General features: G+C 35.4%; 1 protein-coding gene and 1 pseudogene across 11 annotated transcripts in view; one reads left to right on the top strand and one right to left on the bottom strand.

The window, feature by feature from the left end:
* RALGAPA1 (Ral GTPase activating protein catalytic subunit alpha 1) overlaps positions 1 to 25,671 on the bottom strand; it is a 197,483-nt gene that overhangs the window by 76,806 nt on the left and 95,006 nt on the right. For all 11 annotated transcript variants that reach the window (XM_030885023.2, XM_030885024.2, XM_045287770.1 and 8 more), the window contains 8 exons: positions 21,947 to 22,005; positions 18,338 to 18,446; positions 15,955 to 16,065; positions 11,297 to 11,365; positions 9,601 to 9,735; positions 8,901 to 9,084; positions 2,831 to 3,695; positions 1,217 to 1,288 (listed from right to left, as the gene is read on the bottom strand). In XM_030885023.2, the coding sequence (XP_030740883.1) occupies positions 1,217 to 1,288; positions 2,831 to 3,695; positions 8,901 to 9,084; positions 9,601 to 9,735; positions 11,297 to 11,365; positions 15,955 to 16,065; positions 18,338 to 18,446; positions 21,947 to 22,005 (1,604 nt within the window). The remainder of the gene's footprint in view (positions 1 to 1,216; positions 1,289 to 2,830; positions 3,696 to 8,900; positions 9,085 to 9,600; positions 9,736 to 11,296; positions 11,366 to 15,954; positions 16,066 to 18,337; positions 18,447 to 21,946; positions 22,006 to 25,671) is intronic.
* LOC105978226 lies at positions 23,628 to 24,343 on the top strand (annotated as a pseudogene).

Raw genomic sequence — 25,671 nt, 5'->3', positions numbered from 1 at the left:
AGAAGGACATTGGGCCTCCACTCAAGTACTCCCTCAATGCAAGCATACTTTCTTCTATTAAATTGGCATTCTCTGATGCTCACCTTCCTGACACAACCGCTGAAGACAAAGCGGGTGAATAAGCAAAAATGGTGAAGAAAGCTGATGGTGCCCGGCTATCAAAAGATATAGTGTCTGGGGTCTTCAATGCTTGAAAGCTAAACAAGCGGCCATCTAGCTCAGAAGCAACAAAGCCCACATGGAAGAAGCACACCAGCCTCTGATCACGAGGTGCCGATGGGATCAGGCATCAAAGAACAAAAAATCATAATTGTGTGCTCACCTCCATGATACGATCGCTGAAGACAAATGGGTGCATAAACAAATGTGGCAAAGAAAGCAGATTTATATATTTTAACAAGCAAAACCATTGCTTGGTTTTACAAAGATATCAGGGTCTGCTTTGGGTTTAAAGTATAAAAATTATCCAAGGAACAGTTTCTGAGGTTTATCCATGAGGATTTGTATTTCTCCAGTTGATATCAGAATTCCTCTATAGAATCTTTGATCAAAATATTCAGTAATAGTGGTCAGGCACCAACTCATTCTTGTGGTCTAATGGCAAAGGAAGCAGTTGTTCATGAAGGCAATTAGCCATTCTAGTGAAATGAAATAGTTTACTTATGGCTCTTCTATGCAAATATGAAGCACAGGATTCTGAGTTAAGACATTGGTCAGTTTTGGCATTCCTCTAGGTGTAAGAGAGTCATCTCAGAAATAGGAACTGAGAGAATCCCTAGTCTATCAAAAAATAATAGATCCAGTGGACCAAGTATGAGATCCCTACCTGAAGTGTCAAAGGTACCACAGCAGAGGAGACAGTGCAACAAGGGGGCAGAATGGCAGCCGGCTTCCTGGCTTAAGGACGCCGAGGCCAAAGGACCTGCTCTAGTCATTTCACTTGGCACTTAAGACTACCACAGCATCAATGTATTTGAAATCCTTAAATAGGGGAAACCTAACGACACTTTGTAAGTTTAGTAAGTTTTCTATGGTACCAAACGTTTTATTATATTTTCTTTAAAAAAAAATAATGTACTGCTTCTAAGGTAAAACTAAATAAAAATGAGTTTCTTTTTAAAAGGTATAGTCCAACAACACAGCACTATACACATATACACAGAGAAGTAATTAATACCTCCTAAATACAACACTGAAGACTTTTCCAACCACTTACCATTGCCTTGAATCCAAGTTCCTGAGTTCTCTAAGTAGCTTTTCATTTTTCTTCAGGAGATGAAAGCTCCTCCTAAACAGAGAGATGTATAAACAGTTTCATCACCTTTGGAGTGAATGACATGACAGTCCGGAAATACTTTCCATTCTACGCATGCAACTTTTACACTTTTCTTGCCTTTTCATACTTCTAACACAAAGGAGAACAGATCCTAAAAAAGAATGTAAAGACTATACGTCACTTTTCCCACCCAGGCCCTCATACATTTCTGTAAGTGGATCATGTTTATTGGCCACTTCAAGTTTTCCTTACAGATGTTATTTTCAAACTCCCATCCAAAACGTACATATAAGTTCCTTAAGGGTTTCACAAAAATGTGAGAATATTGTTTGCTCCAAGATACAAAATGGTCACAAAAAGGTAATTACCAAGAAAGCTAGTGTAACCTAGATAGATTTCACCTTGTTTTATATTATCTGTGAATTTTACATTAGGAAACAATGTATAAAGTTTACCAAATCTGTAGGGACTAAGTATGTATAAATTGTGTTAATAAAATCTACAGTTGCTATGGTAAAATAGATTCCTACCTTTTTCTTAAAAAATAACATATGAACCTTCTACTTAAGAGAGCAGAATGCATTCGTATATAACCCAGTTGGCAATTACCTGTATTTGGATAAACCACCAGGCAAACTGTGTTTCTGATATAATGTGGTTTCCCATTAAGGCAGAGGATAGTTTCTTCGAACAAACAGAAGCATTTAAAATATTATAAACACTACGCAAGCAAGTAGAATTCTATTTTAATGCTTCATAAATAAATTACTTTAAGGCCTCTTTATTCAGTAATACTGATCCCCTCTCCTACTGTAAGTGGAATAATACATTACATTGAATGTTTCTTCCATCATTCCTCTATAGTTTTATTACCATAGAAATTAAAAAATATATATTGATAATGCATTATATTAGTATGCAATTTAATTGTTATTTTTGTCAGTGTACATTTAGAAAATGTACTTTAATTATTACCATTATATTAGGTAGGAATTATTCTCTTCTTTGTACGTTATAGCCTCTAATTCAAAGGTTCAGTGATTTTTTTTTAACTCAAATCTTCTGATTTAAGTCTAATGCTCATTTAATTCCTACCTTAAAGTGCAATGTGTGTTAAATGTCTAATGAGGCTTGTGACCTGCATAAAAAAACAAAGCAATAAAAAAAAAAAAATCCTGATTCTTCTCTTGTTTTGATCTTAATTCCTTATTGAAATCAGAATGATCATTTGCTGTTGGTCTAATAAAACAATTTTTACACTTACAAGAAAATTGGAAAACTAAGAATTTCAATCATATGACCTTTAATTTCTGCATTATGTAGTTCTATTTATCATCCTTAAAATGTTAATCATTAATTTACTGGCTTAATTTATCTTCTTTGTTTCCTTGAATATTGAAAATACTCAAGTGTTTTTTTTTCAGTGTAGCACCTGTCTATTATCCAAAGAAGTAATTGATACATAAAATTTAGCAAGGAAAAGGACACTAAAATCCTTGATAGAATGAAGTAAAACATTTTAAAAAGGAAAAATATGATCTACTTTATCCTTACCTTTTGTCCCAAGAATTCATCCCCAATATACTAAGAAGCAATCTGCAATAATAAAATGCTGACTGAGGCCTCTGAGGTGTTGGTTCATCTTGTTCCACAGCTTTCATGTTTAAGTCATTAAAATGTTTTTCAACAAATTCTTTTTCCTCTGTATGTTGTTTAAGGATAGCATTTATAACATCATTTTCCTGTTTTTCGGAAATGCATATAGGTTGTGGCGCAGGAATGTTAAGTGCGATTCCAGTTCTCTGTAAGCATTCAGGACTGGTAACACCTAAATACTGCAAGAGCTCATCAAGCACATCTTCTTCATCTCTTATTGAATCCCAGGTTGGTACAGTTTCCCTAAACCTTCTTTTGAGCTGGAGGGATAATCCATCTTTTTCTGTTATATCTTCTAAGCATTCATTAGTTGTAGGAGGTTCTTCTGGTTTCTCATGGTGAGACAATGAAAGTATGAAAGATGTAGGTTCTGACAAGCCACTTACAGGAGGTGGGCCATACAGGATGGCAGAGTCCCATGAATATTTTCCGGAGAGATCCCGTACTATGATTCTGACATTTGAATTGGCAGATACAAGGCCAGCAGATAATCCTCCTCCAGGCACACTCTCCTCAGATCTGATCTGGATACAGGACACTAAGGTTGTATGGTTCAACACGAAGAACTGGATATTTGGACTCTCAAAGAGCTCTGGAGAAAGTTCAGGACTTTCACTGTAATGATTGTCATGGTTTTCACATACCTGACTTGTTAACATAGCAGGACCACCACTCATTGGATAATGGCCCAAGTGATTCACCAGATGTGTAATAACAGTACGAGCTGCTACAGAGACTAATCCTTGTTGCATTTGTGTTTTTACTGGAAAGAAAAAATACAAATGAATGGGAACATTGCTTCCTTGGAAGTCATGGAACAATAAAACACTGTTAGACAATGAATAAAGATTTCATCACATTGTCAAATTTACATTCAAGTATTTGAGCAAACATTAATAATCCCAATTTAGATTCTATACTATATGAATGACAGCACAGAGAAGAGAATCATTCTTGGATGACATTTTATTTAATAAGAAACCCCTTTCTGAAATTTCTGCTTATAAATCCCTAATTTAAATGAATGGCTTTAAGTGTAGACTACAGCTTCAAAGAACAATCAAAAGTATTATCATTTACTTGAAATCAGTAAGCACACAGATTAGAAAGCCAATGCAATTGATCCACCTGATAAGTTTCTTATCTCAAGGGAAGACTCCAGATTCTGAGACATAGTTTGCAGTATCCCTTAAATGTCATTTAGTTTTTGCTTTCATTGATGATGTGAACAATGTCTCAGAGAAAAGTTATTATTCACTAAACTTTGGAAGTTAAGATAAACTGAGTTAGTGTTTGAAGTATATAACAAGGACATTGTACTTTTAAAGGTAAACATATTTTATGTATTGGAGCCCTGGTGGCACAGTGGTTACGCATTAGGCTGCTAATTGCTAAGTCTAGAGTTCGAAACCACCAGCCACTCTTTAGAAGAAAAATGGAGCTTTCTACTCCAGTAAAGAGTTACACTCTCAAAAACTCACAGAGACAGTATTACTCTGTCCTACAGGGATGCTATGAGCCCTGGCAATGAATCTGGGTTTTTCTTTTTTGGCTTATGGATTGTATTTTTCTAAGGTAATCTTTTAGGTCAATGTGGCCTGGTCTGAGCAGTTAACTCTATTGTAAGAACCCCCTCCCCCCGCCCTAAAGTACATTAGAGAAGACAAATCAGATAAGAAACATATACATGTAACCTTTTATTTAGTACACAGAAATCCATTTAACAAAACAAACAAACAAAAAACCTCAAAAGATTTTATGAGTCCTGAAAAGGAAAGATTCCTAATGTCAGTATTTAAAGGAGAATATAAGGGAGGAAAGTGAGGAAGAAGATAGGAGACAGAAAATCGCTTCCCCCAGTTAAAAGACCACCAGAATTGGGTGTGAGTACAAGGTCGTGTCGGGAAGTAAGACGGGAAGAGTGCTGTCATTTGTAAAACACACTAGTCAAGCCTGTTAGAAGATGATGCTTAGGTGCAGATGTGCTGGCAGTTCATTTTAGTGATCGTGTCTCTATTCCTACCTTGTAGCAGAGTGGCTGTGAATATTGCTTAGTCTCTGAAATTTAATCAGTTAACATCATCATCCAGCTGCCAGAATAAATACAGATTTGGGAATACCCTGATGATCAAAGGACTCTTTACACTTAATAAAGTTCCCAATTTTAAGAGTATAGTTTGACAGATTGTATGCAATTGTGTAGCTATACCCATAATCTAGATAAACGATTCTTTACCAAAAAGGATACATTTTATTTTATGAAATTATAACTTAATAAAAGAATAAAAGGGGAGGTAATTTATGTATTACTGGTATGATAATTTAAAAAGAGCCAAAAAACATGTTACAATTTGAAGGCTGTAGCCCCACGCTGCAGAACCTATACCTCCGGGTAGACCTAGAGAGTCATCACACTTGCCATTAATACTGCATCACATCTTCTGCATACTCCAACTATTAAAAAAAATGTTTTCTTCTGGTCTTCCATTGATTTTGAAATGTTACTAAATACCAACATTTTAACCTTTGACCATTTACATTTACAGATGCAAAGACCCATATACAAGTTTCAGTTTACTCTGGAAAAAAATCCAGTTATACTGAACTGCTCTTTAATTATGTTTATGGCTATTTCTGGAAAATTTACTCAATAGTAGATGACTACATTAAATGGTTAGCCTTAATTCAATCCTACATTTTCAAGACTATAAGCAGAGTAAAAAGGTATGCCACTGGACAATAAAAAGCTGAGAGGCAGTTTGACTCTAGCATTCCACTTCCATTTAATTATATCTTAGAATATAATAAATGCTCACACTATATGGGGACTTACAAAAATAATCTGGCCAGTACTCTTCATTTTGCAGATAAAAACAAATGGGTTCACAAAAGTAGGGTGCTCTGCCTGCCACGGGAAATTTCATACTATGGCTGGTCTTTTGTTTTTAAAGCTCTCTCTGGCTTGCTCTGTAATAACGGGGAAAATATGAAAACTTGAATCCCACTTATTTCTGAAGATACCATACCCCCTTAAAAACGACAGTATTTCTTATTTCCAATTTTGAAAGCACTATAAGTAACATAGATCTCGCAAGTTCCTTTACAAATTAATTTATACATAAACTGAAAGAAAGAGCTGGCCTGTTTCGTAAAACAAAAACATTCGGTGCAAGGTTTGATGATTTTCTCAGTTTTAGATCAGGAGTTTCCATTCTGAATACTGTAGAAATTTTATATTCTGCTCCACGTTTTAGCCCCTTTTGATTGGGATTTTCTATTGATTCAATGATCAGAACATTTAGCTACCCTAGCTGGGCACCATTTAGTTCTTCTGGTCTCGTAGTTAAGCAAGCAGTACTTCACCTCATGGAGGCAGTAAGACCTGCAGTCCAGTTCCTATTTTGCTTCCTAGGTTTCCTCCTCCTTTGCTGCTCCAGTAGGACAGAGAACAATTACTGTATCCTGGATGGCTGTATGCAAGTTTTTAAGACCCATAACATTACTCACTGAATGGAGGAGTGAACAGTAATTCTAAAAACAGTATTATGCTAATTGAATAGACATTTCCACAAAGCATGATCCTGTATCTTACTACCAAAAGAACTAATCCCATGAAGTATATTAATATATTTATGGAACATCAACAATACAGGCTTACTCTAATTCTTTTTGAAACTGCTGTTATTGATAGAAAATTACATAACAGCGGCTTCAAACACTTTGTATAAAAAATGGAATGAGTAGATAATGAAAATTTCCCAAACTTTTGAAGCCTCCGTGTATAACACAATATTTACCATTTTGCACTTTTTTGAGGATAAAATATAGTGAGAACTTGGGGATTAGTAAATCAAAACCAATGGGGGTTAAATAATGTGGGTAGAAAATAAAGTAAATCAAACAATTAAGTCAGTGTTGTAGAATTGTGCATGCAGAATTGAGAAATGCATGTTTTTGCTTTATGTATTTTCCCCAATATTAAAACATATATATTTAAATGGTAATTATAATAAGTGAAAACTTTTTCAAAAACATATTATTCCAAGGCCAGTACTGGTACATACTACATTCATGCTTCCAAAAACAAGTAGTAGAAATGAACATTCAATTTGTTATAAGATTTCTTTTTTTGTTGTTGTTATAAGATTTCATAGTTCCGTAAAGGTATTTTCTTTCTTTTCAAAGTTGCTTATCTAAATTGACATATATGTAAAAAAAATCTCTCATCTAGCCATCAATTTACTTAAATTTAATTTTGAACCATAAACTATAGACCATACATATCTCCCTTCCACTTATCTACTTAGATATAAGATATATGAAACTGTAATTTAGAAATTCAAAATGAAATTCTAAAATAACCAACCTTGTGAGAAAATGCAAAATGAAGATATCAATGCTTCTAAAGCTTTGTGTAACTAGCATTCATTTAAATAAGTCTATTCAGGGTTGTCTTTTCAGATTGTCAGATTAAACAAACCCTACGGCATTTGCAGCAAATCCATAATTACAGATGATTATGGGATATAAAAGCAGCAAGACATAAAAAGCTGCTGCAATTCACTACACTATAATAGAACATGCAGAGAAAGTTAATTTTGGCAAATGCTTTAAATATTAGCTTTGCATAATATGTGTAGGTGAAACCATAATTAGGACAGAATGAATCCTTGGAGCCTCCTTTCACTCTGACCCTGCAAATGATGACTTTTTGCTAATAAGACTAATGACATTTGACAAAAAGCCAACTTTAGTACCTTGCTTTATCCTTTAGTAAATTTAATAATTACAGCTGCTCCTGCCAATAGTTTTCAAATCAGAACTTGTTCAAGCCAATACTGAGCTTATTAGGGACACTCTATGTTTAGAATTCTTTGGTCAAAAAAAGTACTTGAAGATAGTGAAGCACATCTTGGACAAGGGCACAATGATTAGTCATTTTTACCACATTAAAAAAAAGAAAAGAGAAAAACAAACCTAGCAAAACCACAGCACAGTAGTCACTACAAACTAGTCACTACAAACCACATAATCACGTGCTGTTAAGCTCACAGCTGTTTCTAAAAGGGTCTTATTTATCTGGTCCTTAAGACTTCTACGGAAGTCCAAAAGAAACAACTTAATACACTTAGAGAATAGCATTACACAGAGTATTTGGTATCAACATTAAGCTCATCTAGTTCATATCTTGCCTTGCTTCTTTAACAGTTGACTATTTAATATGAGTACTAATATGGGAACAATAAATTTTGTATGAAATACACCAGAACTGTCTTTTATATAATATAAAAAAATTTAAAAAACACAATGTTATCGTGTTCAACCATTTTACATCCTAATCTTTTTACATAATTTTATTTTTAAGATTAACATTCTGTTTCAAACCTTGTGAAATCTAAAAATATAACTATAAAGAAGTCTGCATTATTGATCGTCTACATGTTTTGGCTATTTTGCACATTCTTATATAAGCACTCACTGCTCAATTCCAACTCAGAGAGAGATCCTCTAGGGTGGTGTAGAATGACTTCAAAGGGTTTGCAAAGTTAGACATTTTTTTTTTAGTTATACATTTTTTTAATGAAAGCAGATCACTTCATGTTTTCTCCACAGAGCGGCTGGTGGGTTGAAACCACTGATGCTTGGCTGCCCACCCACTGCTTAATCCATGTGCCACCAGCTCTATTACATCTAAAATGATCATTTAAATGCTATAGTCTCATCTCATTTGTGTATTTGTATTCAAAGTGAACTATTCCCTATGGTGGTCAACACAAAACTCTAGTCCTATACTTCTTTGACCTCTCAAGCTCACATCTTTACTTGAATTCTAATATACATGGTTAGATCAACAACTACAAAGTAATAAATACTCATTATCCTTTTCCATTGTTCCCACACATGGCTTCAAATCATACCTCAGGAAAATCTAAACAATAATGCTATGTCCTGGGGAAAAAATGCATACCTTCTGTTACTGGTTGGAGTTTGGAAGATCTTTCAGAATCAGGAGAGTGTAGTGGTTCAGGTTCTTTCAGACTTTCCAAATGCATAAAAGGATCATAATCTACTGAGGCCAAGTCAGAGAGGCTTATAGGAAAATATTTTGGATTGCTGAAACACTGAGCTCCATAAACACACCCATGTAAAACCTGAAAATATAGAACCAGAAAAAAACACACCAAGTTTTCTTTTAAAATATAAATGTATGGGAGGAAGTGTTCAGGGGAAGTCAACTGGTACCATTAGAACTTAGCACAAATGTTTAGTACTCTAAAACTTAGCTCCTCTTCTCAGTAGTCTGAATTATTGAATACAAAGTTGAAGATCTGAAACGTAACCCCCCCCAATTCACAATTAAAAAATTGTTTTTGGTTTTTGTAAGAACTTAGCTCTTTAATCAAAGTAAAAGTACTCCTTAAAACGAATAGGCAAGTTTACTAATAATTATCATATTTAACAAAGACCTGATGCCTCTCAAAACTAAAATAGTGTCTTATTGAAAATTAAGTTACCCTAAAGTATCCTTTAGAACTATAAGACAAATTCATCTTCTTAAAAATATCTAATCCAGTTCTAAAACAATGAAAATGTAATACATAAGTATGTTTTCTTTTGATGTTAAAAAGCCCCTGACAACTAATAAATAGTAAAGCAAGGAAGTGTACCTTATAAATGCAACTCAGAACAGATTTTTCTGTTTTATCATTTTCTGCTCCTGTAGTATGGATTGGCTGGAGTAGTGTCTTTAGAGGTAAGGTCATGATCCAGTCCAAAAGGCAAAGAAGTAAGGACACGACCAACTATAATAAAAAGTTTGTTATTTAAAACTGTAAACTCAAAAACTAACAGCTTAATAATACTTAGTAAATGTTATCTTTTATTCTTTGGTTTCCAAAATTCACTTTAGGAACCATTGACCTTAAGTTCTACCATTAATATTTACTCAGGTCGCTAATTGATTTTAAAAGTTGTATATAAACAGTGGACTTCTCTCTTATATGGTAGGGTAAGCATATTTAAACATTATTAAGAATAAAAACAAAAAAAACAAGAATAAAAACAAATGTTAAAATACTGAGCTTAAAAGACAGCAGACATCAATTAACTATATTAGTAAGGAAAAAGGCCACTAGACTTACATAAGGAAAATGTTAACTGTTCATTCTTCAAGGGTAGCAAGGATTATCCTATGAGAATTGGGTTGGGAAACCTTATCCCATACACTGTATTTTCCCTGATCTTGCTCTTTCAGACTTCAGTCCCCAAAACTCAATGAGTATTTCAAAGAAACCCTATTTAAGTCCTTCAAGGATACCAAAAACAGTTAATTGTTTGAAAAAGAGAGCGATGGAAACATTGTTTTCAAAAATGTGTAGACTTAGATGGAGGACATGTTGAGATAGAGATTTTTTCCGATAAAGGTTTCTTTAATTTTATAGAAATATTTTTTTACTCACTCTCATGGATACTTTTACTTTATTCTTATTACATTTAACTTTAAAAATGTGTGAGACTGCATCCACTAATTACGACAAGCATTTTTTTAAAAAACTCCTGCCTATATAAAATGAATTCAATTTCTAAAAAAATTGGAAAAGAAGGATGTTATGCTTTACACTTTCTCAAGTGATCCTTTCACAAATATTTTATTGAGCATTAAAACCCTTTAAGACATCGGACAGTGTAAGACATGAAAAAATAATAATAACATAAATTATCAAGGGTTCGTGAGGAAGGGAGGGTGGGGGGAAAAATGAGGAGCTGATACTAATTAACTCAATCGCAGTGGGTTTGGTTTGATAGTGTTGATGAAATTCACCAGTGGCAATTACGACATTATGTATGCCTGCCTTCAGAGTTCCTCGAAATCAATAATCTTCATGCATAAGTGGACAGGATGACCTGTGAGATTGTTTACAATCCTAAAATGTCAATACTTTATCAAATAGTCATGAACAATTTTGTATTTGAACTAAATATAATTTAGATATACATAAATAATGAGGACATATTTCACACTAATTTAAAAAACAAGTAACACGCTGAGTGGGTCAGTTTTGACTCATGGCAGGTGTACAAGATAGGGTACAACTGCCCCATCAGGTTTTCAGGCAATAATCTTGATGGGAGCAAACTGCTATTACCTTTGTCTCATGGAGTGGCTGGTGGATTCAAACCACTGACCTATTGGTTAGCAGATGAGTGCTTTAGCAGGGCTTTTTCTCACTACAGTTGTTTTTAAAAATAAGATGACTACATCTTTATCATGTAAATACTTACAACTATAAAATTTTGAACTATAAATGCTATCATATATTATGAGACTCCCACATATTAAACATCAAACAAAATTTAAATTACCCTCTTGTCCATTTCATAAGATGAAGCTTCTGTACTCGGCAAAAGATGGGTAATAGTGGCTATTAGGATCTGCAAGAAAAAAAATGAATTAAAAAAATAGCTTAATGGAATACCACAAAGCTTAAATTGCTAAGTGTGAAAATGACAGAAAAATCTATTGATTTACATTTGTCTTAATTATATCAAAGTAATTTTTAAAAGGTAAGCTTTCAAGTGTATCAAACTACCACTCATCTATTACCCTCAATAAGAGATGAAAAAATTACATGTTATGTCAGTTATAGATGTTTTTCTTCAAATTCAATTAATGAAGGAAAATCAGTATGTTTAAACTAAAAATACACATTCAGAATAGTAAAATTAGAAGATCTTGATAACAAAAAACATATATATGAACCATATTAAACAAGGCCTACATTATTTAGCTTTGACTTTAAGACCTCCAGATATATACCTTTCTATGTGTATATATACATACAACACTTATTTTAAAGGGGTAGTCTATAACCTTTTTCATTTAATACAAAGGATATATAATAACACTTTAAAAGTCTTTTTAAATAAGTCAGAAATTCATTTAGAATTATCATTCACTTTGGATACCAGTTGTTCTCATCCAATTATTTTATGTACATGTTTAAAAAAATAGCCAGTCTCTCATGGTAGGATAGAGACAAGTGGGACTTCCAGGACTGTGGCTCTTAGTTGCTCTTCAGGTCTGGAAGAAAATTCACTTTTGTATTAGAGTAAGATCAAAGGGGCAGCATTTACCTAAAGATATAGTTCAAGAGGTTAGGAAAGAAGGAGGAATGGAAACAGAAAAAAGAGGAAGTAGAGTAAGTGACAGTACACTGATGATGAAATTGTAATGGATAAGCTGAAACAAAACGTGTATGAACTGTTGAAATCTGAGAGGGAAGGAAGGTGCTCTGGTGGTACAGTGGGTTACACCTCGGGTTCCTAACCACGGGATCAGTGGTTCCATCTCACCAGCTGCTCCCAGAAGAAGGATGAGGCTTTCTGCTCCCACACAGATTTCCAGCCTTGGAAACTCACAGTGCAGTTCTACTCTGCTGTGTACAGTGGTTATAGGTTGGTAATAAAATAGGGCTTCTATACCTAATGCCCCACAATCAATACTCATGGAAGAAGCAGCCAAGATATCAAACAATGCATTGCATTGGTTAAACCTGCTGCAAAGACCTCTTTAAAAGGTTGAAAAGTAAGGATGTTACTATGAGGACTAATGTGTACCTCACCCAACCATGGTATTTTTAATTGCCTCATGCATGTGAATGTTGTACCTTGAATAAGGAAGTTCGAAGAAGAATTGATGTGTTTGAATGATGGTGCTGGCAAAGAATATTGAAAAGTACCATGGACTACCAAAAGTTACAAACAAGTCTGTTTTGGAAGCAAGGATAAGCTATACTCTGTCTCACCTACTTTAGACACGTTATCAGGAGACACAAGTCCCTGGAAAAAGAGATCAATGCTTGGTAGAATAGAGGGGCAGCACAATGAGGAAACCCTCAAGAAAGTGGATTGACACGTTGACTGCAACAATGGGCTCAAACATTACAATTGTGAGGATGGCATAGGACCAAGCGGTGTTTTGTCAGGTTAATATACAGTGTCGCTATGAGTCAAAACCAATTCAACAGCACGGCACTTAACAAGAACATACTTACCTCTGTAAATAAGTAACCATTTAGAGATTTCATCTCTTCGTTTAGTTGGAGATGGAAATTATTAGCTTTTCACAATATTAGCTCTTCCCAAGTAGCCCTTGATCACTACAATATGCAGTGAAACAATGTGAAAAATCTCTGAATTCTTAAAAAACACTTGATATTAAGTGCCATCGAGTCAGTTCTAACCCATAGCAACCTTATACACAAAAAACAAAACACTGCCTGGTCCGGCACCATCCTACAATTGTTCCTATGTTTGAACCTGCTATTGCAGCTACTGTATTCATCATCTCATCGAGGGCCTTCCTCTTGTTCTCTGCCCCACCACTTTACTACATATGATGTCCTTCTCCAGGGACTGGTCTCTTCTGACATATCCAAAGTACATAAGACTTTGCCTTAAGGAGCACTCTGGCCATACTCCTTCCCATAAAGATCAGTTTGTCCTTTTAGCAATCCATGGTATTTTCAATATTCTTTAAAGCCAGCACCACAATTCATATGAATTCTTCTTTGCTCTTTATTATTCAATATCCAACTTTCACGTGTATATGAGGCAACTGAAAATATCGTGGCTTGTGTCAGGCGTATCTTAGTTCTCAAAGAAACATCCTTGCTTTTCAACACTCTAAGGAGGTTTTCTGCAGCAGATTTACCTAATGCAACTCATCTTTTGATATTTTTACTCCTGCTTCCATGAGCACTGATTGTGGATCCAAGCAAGACAAAATCCCTAACAACTTCGACCTTTTCTCTATTTAGCATAATACTTAGGTAAATATTAATAATGTAACATCATAATAGTATTAATGATGTGCATTAATAGTTATAAACTTTTAAAGAAAATAGTAGAAAGGATTTCAGGACTTTCAAAAGGGAATAAAACAAGCTGCTTACTGAACTTTAGTTTCCAAGCAGAATAATCAGTATTAAAGAGCAAACTTTATATATTTCAAAATTTTCTCGTTTTAATATTAGATGAACACATACACAATCATACCCATCTATATAAAACATGTATAATAACAGCTGCAGCCAATAACATTTACACACCAAAAAAGGGCTAAGAGCTTTTCTCAATTAATCTTTAGAGCTAGTTATTTTTAATTTAACTATTTTATTCTCTGAGCTTGGTAAAATCCCTATTCACAGTGACCCTAGATAGAATTTCTGAGTCTGTATTTCTTTACAAGGATAGATAACCTCGTCTTTCTCCCACAGAGCAGCTGGTGGGTTACTGACCAATGCTTACCTGATTATACCATCAGAGCTCCTTCTAGTTATACCAGATACACTTAATTTCTAACCCAAGATCTTACCAAGCCATTATTCAACTCAACAGATACTAAATCTGTTCTACCTGAAAATTATTTTAGGCATAAAAATCTGAAAAAGGAAAGAGATGCCTTTGTCTTAAAGGAGCTTAGAATATTATACTCAAAACTATCTAGCACTACAATGGAAGCTGCCAATGTGGTTAAGAGAGAAAGGCCTGGACTTTAGATTTCCACAGGCTGAAGGTGAATTTGTTTCACTGTGTGAGCTTGTGAATTCATGTAGTTACTAAACTTATAGTTCTCTGGTCTTAAAAAAAGTACCTCAAAATACTTTTATGAATTAAATGGGTTAACATATTAAAAGTTGATTGGTATACTTACTGGTATGTGGTAAGTGCTTAATAAATATGAGTTTTATTTCCTAAGAATGCCAAAAGTATATGAAAATAATAGATTTTTTTTTGAAGAGGTACTATTTAAGCTAATGCCTGAAAGATGATGGGGAAATGGCAGAGAGAGAAAAGACCTGAATACAGCACTGTGAGTAAGTAAAAGAGAGTGATGAATATGTTTGGGTGACAGCAAACAGATTCAGTTGCCTGGACTACATTATATTTCAAAAAAAATATTACACAATCCTGGAAAGATAGGTTCGGTCCTTGCCAAAGAATTTGGCCCTTGTTTTACATTATAAGCTAAGGAAAACCACTCAGGGCTTTTGCTTTATGTTTTTTGTAGAGAAATAACATGGTAAGAGTTCTGTGAATGTGAATGATAAGTTATGGGGAAGTTTCTTGGAAGGAAACCAGTTAGAAGGCTATTTCAGAATCTCAAGAAATTATAAATTAAGGTATAGTAGGAAATATAGGAGATAATGAATTCGGAGAAATGAAAGAAAGAAATCAAAATTTGGTCCTGATTTAGTTATTAAAAAGAGAACATGTTTTCATGGCCTTAGAAAGGAAACAAAATTAGTGAACCTAAACATACATTTAAGAAGCTCTAGAAGCTCTGGTGCCATAGCGGGTTACATGTTGAGCTCACAACCACAAGGTCAACAGGGTGAAACCACCAGCCACTCCTAAAAGAGCAAGCTTTCTACTTCCGTAAAGACTGCCAGTCTCAGAAAACCACAGGGCCAGTTCTACTCTGTCCTACAGGGTCACTGTGAGTCAGAAACGACTCAGTGGCAGTGAATTTGAGTTTGTTTTGGTGGTATAGTGGGTTACACAATGAGTTGCCATCCACAAATTAAGCAGTTTGAGCCTACCAGCTGCTCTGTAGGAGAAAGATGAGGCTGTCTGCTTCTTTAATGATTTAAAGTTTTGGAAACCAAAAGTTTTATAGAGTCACTATGAGTTAGAATTAATTCGATATAACATTGAGTTTTAAATATTTATTTACAGCAGCACTAGCAAGCATTACAAGCTTGTATACAGCATTTAGTTTTCACTGCAATTAATATGATTAATGTAAATTACCATCTTCACACTGTCTAAAACAAGGAATACATCTTGCCATTAAATGCCCACAACTGTCATAAACTTTGAAATCTTAGGAAATCACTATGGGTAGGCATTATTTACTTTTGCAAACTTGAAAGAATATTATTAATTTTGTATTTTAAGGTATTCAAATCTGAGTCTCTAACAAGATTATAATAAACTATAAATAGCAAATTACTTACTTGAATAATTTTCAAGGGAGAATCAGGCTGGTAAATCTGAAGTCTCGGTGCATAATGAACCAGCATGTGAAGCATGCTACAAGCTACATGGGCTACTGTTTTATTAGTAAACTGCAATAACAACAAAAAATGAGAATTGTCAGAAAAAAACTCTTTCTCAACAATTCATTAATATATTAGCTACTGATAAATTTTGTTTCATGTTTCTGTATGTCATTCAAATAAGAAAAATATACCTACAGCTATAAAAAAATCACAATACATTCTAAAGACACTTAGAATTTTCCTTTTACTTTGTAATGCTGGAACTATCTTCATTAACATTTTATTCCATTCTCTCTTATCCAAATTTCTGCAATAACTATGAAACCACTAATCTCGTTATCAATCTTTTCTCTATTCCAATCTACTATACACAATACTCCTAAAATAATGTAAAGCTAGTTTTGATCCTGGATTTCTCTATCCTTAAAACCCTCTGATGACTCCCTAAGGACCAAATAATTCAAAACCTTATTATCACTGAAGTCCAAATCACACCTGACTCTTCAAGCCCTAATTCAAATACCTCCTTCTTTTCCAAATCTTCCTTGACACCCATGTAAGGGAAAACGACATTTGCTTCCTCTGGACTCAATCATCAATTTACATGTACCACTCACTCTGTATCCTCAGTCTTTTGTATTTTATCATTCTTATTTTAATGTTTCTCAGCTATTATAGTATTAGTCTCTTATAGCTAACATTAATCAGTTTTCTTTTTCTACCATTCTGGCACTTCTCACGCTGCCTGGCAAACATAGCATATCCTCAAAATATCAGTTAATAATAAAATTAAAAAAAAAACTATTAAGTACTTTGCATGTTTACAGTCCTCTGCAGGTGCTGTAGCTGTCACAAGCGTTCTCTCAGAAAAAACAGCATGCATTCTTTTGAAAAATAAAAAAAGTATCTACCTTTTCCTTCATAGCCTCCCAATAGTAGGCTATTACTTCTGAACAAACCTTACTCTGGCTATAGCAGCACTTAAATGGAACGATAAGGCCCAAAAGTTAAAACACCCCAAGGATCCAGGTCAAAGTAAATTAGAAAAACTGATGAAAAACAATTACACAAACAAAAGAACATTTAGAAATGTACATTTAGATTTGTACATGTACATTTAGAAATGACTGCTTACATTTTGTAAAGTAATCATATAATGAGGCTTCAAAGAGTTCATGGAAAAGTGGACTTTATAGATAATAGAATTTTTCCATGAGCTTTTTGAAGCCCTTTTATATGTATTTTAAGTACAAAGCCCTAAAATAAGTAAAAAACTGAGATAGGCCATCATAAAGATATCTGAGTTAATGCCCTTCCAGTCCAAATCCCTTATGTGATATAATTCTGGGTTTCATACATCTGTGGCTATATTCCTATTTTGGAGAGCATTATCTGCTAACAAACAGGAATAGGATGAGATTAAGACGTGACTAACAAAGTGTGTGCACTGCACCACACTCTTGGTTTAATAGTTACCTTGGTTACTGTTACTTGTAATGGATGTAAGTAATGAGCGGCTACAGCTGAGAGGAGGAAAGCTGCTTCCGGAGTGGCCTGGGAAAAAGTCTGGGTGATTAAGAGTCATAGGAGGCCAATGCCTACTGGCAACATCCTGCCAGAGGCCCGAGGTCATATGTGCATAAATAAGTTACAGTCCAGGGGTGGAGAACAGATTATTTTATTTGGATATCATTAAAAAGGTGAAGAGTTGTATGTTCATTTGATTGCACTATTGATACTCAATGTAATTCCCAAACAACCTTTCCCTACACAGGTCTAAGAGGTTGGGGAAGATACTGATAAGATTTGCCTGTTAACTGTAAACAGGATTCCCTGCAAAATCAGGGGGTTGGGATCTCATCATCATCAGAAGCCAGGAGTAGAGTGGGTACTCTGGACCCACCATCTGGCTTACCCCTGCCTAACCTTCAGATTTTGGACTTTACAGCATCCACCACCATATATGAGATATTTCCTCAAACTCTCTTGAGTTTCTATGGGACGTTGCAGCGATTCACGGAACGCAGAAACATGGAGGAATGGGGAAGAAATGGAACTGAATAGCATCAAGGAAGAGTTGGGCATTTGGGGCATCACAGGTTCCTAACTCCTTGGGACCAGTCTGGTATTAATTCTTCTAAAAGAAATTATTACCACAATATCCTAAATTCAAATGGAAATGAGTCAGAAATGAAGAAATAATAAAGTAATATATTAATGAAAAATTCATTAAATATTTTATTCCACAAGGGCACAAGCTATAATAATTATATTTTAGAGATGACTTCAACAACACTATCTAAATGTATTACACTAAAGAGTTTTGTTTTGCTTTTACCTTTAAGGAAACACAAATTACATTCAGAGCTTCCTTAATTTGAGGATGATGAGACTCGTGGACTAGTTCTTCACAAATCCAAATGCCTAAACTGCAAAGTGCTACACATCTAAGAAAAGACAAACCAATAATCATATAAATAAAAGTTACTAAATAAAATGAAACCATCACCACACTCTAATTCAAACAGTCATAATCAACTGACACATAATGAACAAGCACTGCTTGTATCGATCCATGAATTTTTTACTCTATACATTAGCTAGTGACTACAGAAGAGGAAGAGAAAGCACATTTCCAAAGTCCCAAACCTAATGTTCTATGACAATTTATTATAGTTTGGATCTTTCTAATAAATCTATACTAAAAAGTAGATAGTGCTAAAAGCAGCCCAAAGAAATAAGTGACCTGCTTTCAAAGGGAAAGAGTAATCACTTTAGGAACAAGACCACAAATAAAACCACGGAGCTGCCAGAAAGAGTAATCTATTTTCTTTACACAGCCACTCACAAACTCATTTTAAAGCAGCTGGGGGATATGATAAAACACTTATATACTTTATAAAGTCATTTCAATAGAAAGAAAACCTGTAAATTTTATGTTCTGTTTTCTTGTGTTTTGTGGGATTTTATTTCCCTAATAACATATTTTAGACGCGGTTTAGCTAGAAGAGATGTATTTGATGACAAGAATCAGCATGAGTTCTATTAGTGTATTTAAGTTTTGGTTTCTGTGATGCTCATACAGTAGTCCCCCCCTATGTGCAGGGGATACATTTTAAGACCTCTCCACTGGATGCCTGAAACCATGGATAAAGTACCAAGCCTTTTTTATATTATGGTTTTTCCTGTATGTCGTACAGGTAGCCAGGGGACCTCAGGTGGGCAGTAATTAAGTTAATGGATCAGATGCGGGCAGGCCAAGGTGCTGCCAATCACCCAGTGGTGTTTTCCAGTGAAGGAAGAGGAAGCTGACTCCTGGGGGAGGAAAGAACTAAGGTCAGATTTGCTGACACTATTCAGAATGGCACATAATTTACGTATTTTCCAGCGATGGTTGATGCAGGTAATTAAATAGAGGTAACTGAAACTGGGAAGCAAACCACAAATAACGGGAGGACTACTGCAATTGCTTTCTCTTAAGTATAAAAAAATATTCAACTCCTAGTATCCCGGCATTTTCTAAAACTGAGCTTAAATTCCTTGGAATACTGTATTTCAGGACTAAATTCAGAAATATTTTTCTTTCTGAACATAGGGATGAGACAGTATAAATCCCTTCTTTTGTTCTATAAAAGCATTTAAGCTACCAATTGTCTACTACCAAAACTATTGCCTGTGGTCATGTAGTCAATCAGACTCACACAACCCTATAGAACAGAGCAGAATTGTTTCACAGGGTTTTCAAGACTGTCAATCTTTAAAGGAGCAAACTGCCTCATCTCTCCCACCAACTGGTAAGTTTGAACCCTTGATCTTCCGTTAGAAACCCAATGCTTAACCCACTTCTGTTACCAAGGCTCCTTACCACAACTACCAGAAAGTTCTAAATAACCAAATTTCTAGTCTAGCAGTGGTAAAAGCAATAATACTAAATAACAAGGAGCTCTGATGTGAAGCAAGTATCTCCACGGATTCACCTATCTAAAGATGGAGATCAGTATCACAAATGAGTAATGCTTTCTGTTGTAACAGAAGGATTACGAACAGGATGAGTCCCTCAAATCCAGCACCAAAGGCTTGTGAAGTTTTTTCCTAGTCTCCAAATTGTCCAAATAATCTAGAATATCCCCATTACAGTTCAATTTACTGCTAATGTTAGAAGCTTGAGTGGGTTTAAGCTTTTAAGTCTTAACATTCCCAAAAGGCAGATGAAAACAAGCTGAGTCAGTGCATCCTTAGGTTCATCTCCGAGAGTTTTCTACACTCTCAGTAATCCAAGCTTGTATTAATAATTCCAATATCTACTTCTGGGCAGCTATGTTTGCACCTTCCACATTCTTTCACTTGAGGGGCAATTTGGGGTTTTTTTGTTTTTGTTTTAAAAAAGGGCAAATGTTCTAGGTTCAATCTTGATTTTGCCACTTATTCCTTAAGATCTGAAAAAAGGCTCTGAAGACAATACAGGGTTTTAATCATGGCTCTGCTACTTCTGGATGGCAACACAGGCTACACAAATTCTCTGGGGTTTAGTTTCCGATATATTATAAGGAGAATAGTGATGTACCTTTATTATAGTGTTATTACAATGAGGTAATTGTGCAAAGAAGTAAATGAAGTTATGTAAGACAATCCTTATAACTTAAATGGCTAGCATTATAAACATGGCAAAGGCTAGAGAAATAATACTGAAGATCAGCAAATTTGGGTCTAAAGATATTTAAAGTGAATATAAGAAACAATGGAAAAGTGTTACTTTTGGAGTAACTGTCAAATATTAAAACAGAATTAAAGTAAAAGAAGAATTTATCCCATAAGTTGTGTTTTTCATTAACTTAGTTATTAAATGGGGGATAAAAGAGCAAAACAACAACAATTGAATTAAAGAGTGAGAGTTATGTATCACTTTACCAAACTGCTCATTTGATATTATTTTTAGTTAGTAAAAAAAGAAGAGTTTTAAAAGTTGAACTTAATTCAAATATGATATAGTTCTTTATGATCCTTATGTCAAAAGATAAATGTAAATTAGCAGTTACACAGGCTAATATTGGAACTAATGAAACAGTATTATGTGCCAAATTTTTTTTAAAAACAGAAAATGTGCTTTCTACATTTGTTTGCAACTATTTTTCCTACCCTAAGTATTTTCATTATACTAATCTTTAAAAACATATTCCTGTAAAATAATTAGTATAGTGCATTTAAGACCATATACCTGCAGAGAAGGTCATTGGCAAACCAAGATAGAAAATTAGTGTTTACTGTATAAAAATATTGTGGCTTTAAGAAATATATGATTAATGATATTTGGGGGAAGAAAGGACCTTGATGTGCTACCACAAACCTGTGGATTTAAATATCAGCCTTTTGGGGAGTGGTTTGTTAAAATAGAGAAAACATTACATTTTACATTTCTTAATAACATAATAAAAAATAAAAATTCTGTAAATCATATTACATTGTTTTTAAGCATGCCCTGGTCAAATATTAATTAACATTTATTAACTTATTAATAAAGTATACTAATTTATTATATAAGGGGAGACTTGAATAAGTTTATGGAAAAATGAAAAGATAATCAAGTTTTTCCATGAACTTTATGAAGTCCCCAGGTATGTTATTTCTACAGTAAACTGAAATTTTAAAAAAATGTTTTTAACAAATATTCACTGGGTATCTACTACTGTATTTCAAGGTACTACATAAGTGATAGTGACAAATTTCCTTTAAAGAAAAGGAATGAAAGTAGATTTTATGTTTTTAATGAAGAAACGTTAGGATTTTAATCATTTTTTAGGAGCATTTAATCACTGAAATCATTTAAATTTATAAACTGGAATACTTTCTGTGTCTGACACAATCCAGATAGCTATAAGAACTCAATTAACTTCCAAAATGAGATTATAAACATAGACTAGTTATTTAAGTTTAAGAAAATATGACTTACCGTGCAGGACCAGATGGCTCATCTCTTGCTGAACTTAATACAGTTTTGATTATAAGTTCCTAAAATAAAGAAAGTTAATTACTGAGTCAAATATTGTGAACATACTAGAGATACTATTCTCACGTTTTTAATTAAGAGTTTATTATTACTAAAACAATCTTAGAACCATAGTAAAGATTCACACAAAAAAGACAAAGTTAATAGCTCAAAGCTATGAACACTTTTTAAAGACTTCACAAATATCATTTAAAAGTCAGGGTTTTTTTTCCTTGTAAAGATAATGTGTAAGTTTGGGGATAGTTAAAATCATGAAAAATGATAAGCAAGAAATTGTCCAAGGAGAAAATCTTGAAGTATGTGTGCTTACTATGCAAAGAAAGAAGAAAAACAACAATAAAAACAACAAAGCACTAGTTTATTTAAGAGTCACAAATAGAATACTTAGGTAAGTATATAAAGAAGTAAAAGATCAATCTGGGAAAATCTTCTGGAAACATTATGAGCAGGTCTAATATTCTGACCAAGCACCAAGAAAAGCAACTTGGAATTGTACTCAACCCTGTAAGAACTCTGAAAAAAGGAGGCAAAGGGTTGCAGAAATGAACAGTAAATGGAAACAATGGTGAAGTTTAAATGGCAGGCTAAGCTCTTGTTCCACAGTCCCCATCTCCTGGTCCCAGCATGGAAGGAAGCCTCGTGGTGGTAGTGATGCCCCTCTAGCCGCTCCAGTCAACTCATGGCTCTTTGTGCACTATGACCTGTGCACCCTGACCTCTGGCTCCAAATTAAACAGAACAGATCATGCTGGGAGACTGCTCAGTGAGTAAGTTCTGACTGATCCAGGAGCATCTAAAGGATTGAAATCTTAGTTTGACATCATGAAGTGAAGCTCTCGCTGGTTGGGGCTGAAAATAATGAGCAGAACTTAGGGCTGTGCCTACTTCGGGGTAGACTGATGAGTGTGTCTTTTCTGATAGATCTGGTGTCTGTGGGAAGGACGGAAACCTTACCCTAGTCTAAATGGGGCCCTCACGAGGAGGACACTGCAACCAAGAGTTACTTTCGGAAAACACTGCCTATGAAGTAAGTGAGAACGCTGAAAACCCGCAACATCCTAAAGTCACAGATTTAGCAGCAACAACAAAGCAGCAGCCCTGGTGGCATAGTGAGTTACACCCTGGGCTGCTAACTGCAGGCTAAGCAGTTTGAAACCACCAGCAGCCCCAAGGGAGAAAGAGGTGGCTTTCTATTCCAATAAAGACAAAGTCTAAGAAACCCACAGGGACAATTATTCCTAATCTATAGGTGAGTGACAACAACAAAAAATGGCAAGGCATACAAAAAGACTGGAACTGAGGGCCATTTAAAAGATATTCGGAAAAAAAAAACAATCAACTATAAATCTGGCCACCCAAAAAGCAAAGTTAAAGCATTTCCAAATAAGTAAAAGTTGGGGTAGTTTGGTACTATCAGACATGCCTTACAAGAATTAGTAAGCCTTGGACAGTAGACAATAACTTAAAACTAAACTTAAGGTGGGGAAAGCGTCCCATTAAAGGTAATGTCATGGGTAAGTAAGTATGCACAAAAGAAAAGGAGAGGCAATCAAAGTGATTCACTCTGCAAAAATCAACACATTCTCTCTTTTCCGTGGCGTCGCGGAGTGGTCGGCTGCTTCACCATGAAGCTGAACATCTCCTTCCCAGCCACTGGCTGCCAGAAACTCGTTGAAGTGGACGATGAACGCAAACTTCGCACCTTGTATGAGAAGTGAATGGCCACGGAAGTCACCGCCAAGGCGCTGGGTGATGATTGGAAGGGCTATGCTGTCCGCATCAGCGGTGGGAACGACAAGCAAGGTTTTCCCATGAAGCAAGGTGTCTTGACCCAAGGGCTGTGTCCGTCTGCTGCTGAGTAAGGGGCACTCCTGCTACAGACCAAGGAGAACTGGGGAGAAGAAGCGCAAATCTGGCCGGGCTGCATTGTGGATGCCAATCTGAGCGTTCTCAACTTGGTTATTGTAAAGAAAGGGAGGAGAAAGATATCCCAGGACTGACTGATACAACTGTGCCTCGTTGCCTGAGACCCAAAAGAGCCAGCAGAATCCGCAAGCTCTTCAATCTCTCTAAAGAAGATGACGTCCGCCAATATGTTGTGAGAAAGCCCCTGAACAAAGAAGGCAAGAAACCCAGGACCAAAGCGCCCAAGATTCAGCGTCTTGTGACTCCAAGCATCCTGAAGCACAAGCGCCGCAGCGCACCAAGGAAAACAAGGAGGGGGCTTTTGGCCAAGAGAATGAAGGAGGCCAAAGAGAAACGGCAGGAACAGATTGCCAAGAGAAGGAGGCCGTCCTCCCTGAGGGCTTCCACCGCGAAGTCTGAGTCCAATCAAAAATAAAATAGAGCCTTGAATAATAAGCTCATCTATTAAAAAAAATCAACACATTTAGTAGCATTTAGTAGAATGAGTGAAGAAAGTATGAGATAAAACAACAACACATAAATAAAGTGGCAAAAGTCTTTCCTTACAGATAATTCCTGTAAATTTATTATACTATAATCAAGAGGCAGTAAGGTGGCAGAATGGATTTTTTAAAAGCATGATCTATGTTCTGTCTATAAAAGAGACACATTTTAGGTCCAAAGATACAAATTGAATGAAAGTAAAAGTATGGAGAAAAAAAATCTCCTTATAAATAGCAATCCAAAGGAGAGCTGGGGTGGCTATTTTAATAACAGACAACAACAACAACAAAAACTCAGTGTCATCGACTCGATGCCGATTCATAGCAACCTATAGGGCAGGGCAGAACAGTCCCTGTGAAGTTCCGAGATGCTAATGTTTTTTACAGGAGTAGAAAGGCCCATCTTTCTCTCTGAGCGGCTGGTGGTTTCAAACTGCGGATCTTGTGGATCGCAGTCCAATGTGTAATGACTGTACCATCAGGGTTCCTAATGGCAGACAAAGTAGACTTCTCAGGCACCCTCAAACTACGCCCCGCAGGCCACAGGCGGCCCGCCGAGGACATTTATCCAGCATACATAGGAATTTGTTCATAGTTTTTTTTAAACTATAGTCCGGCCCTCCAACGAGTCTGAGGGACAGTGCACTGGCCCCCTGTTTACAAAGTGAAGAGAAACCTAAAAAATCAAAGCACTCTGTAGGGAATGGGAGATTTTGGGGAGCCAAGTATCTAATAAGGTTCTAATATCTAGAATTCATCACCCCCACCCAACACCCACACAAAACAAAAAACCTGTAACTTAACAAAAAGGCAAATGCCTCCATTATAAAAAAACAGAGTGCATTATAGAGATTACATTGGAAATCAAAATGGTAAACCTGACTCCGAACAAGTAAAACCTTGTCAATTGATCCCCCTATATATGTTGGCCTTAATCTGTTTTTCAACATTTCTGTGTTTTGTCTTTTCCTTCCTTCCTTTCCTCTTTCATATTAGAGTTTATTTCTGATGTATTTTGTCATTGGGGGTATAGCCCTCTTGAAGTTTTGCTGTATGTTTTATGGTATATGAAACCCAGGATTGATGAACCTATAGAGACAGCAAGAAGAATAAAGGTTCCTGGGGGGGACAGTGGGGAGGATGTAAAGGGGGTAGATAATATCAAGGAATTCAAGAAGAGAGAGGGTGCGAAGAAAGCTGATGGTGTCTGGCTATCAAAAGGTATAGCGTCTGGGGTCTGAAAGGCTTGAAGGTAAACAAG

This window comes from Echinops telfairi, unplaced genomic scaffold (assembly GCF_000313985.2).
Source record: "Echinops telfairi isolate 266 unplaced genomic scaffold, ASM31398v2 ScPeMD7_18;HRSCAF=68, whole genome shotgun sequence".
Taxonomy (NCBI): domain Eukaryota; kingdom Metazoa; phylum Chordata; class Mammalia; order Afrosoricida; family Tenrecidae; genus Echinops; species Echinops telfairi.
Note: the sequence above shows the minus strand (reverse complement) of the source record. Positions and strands in the feature narration are given on the sequence as shown.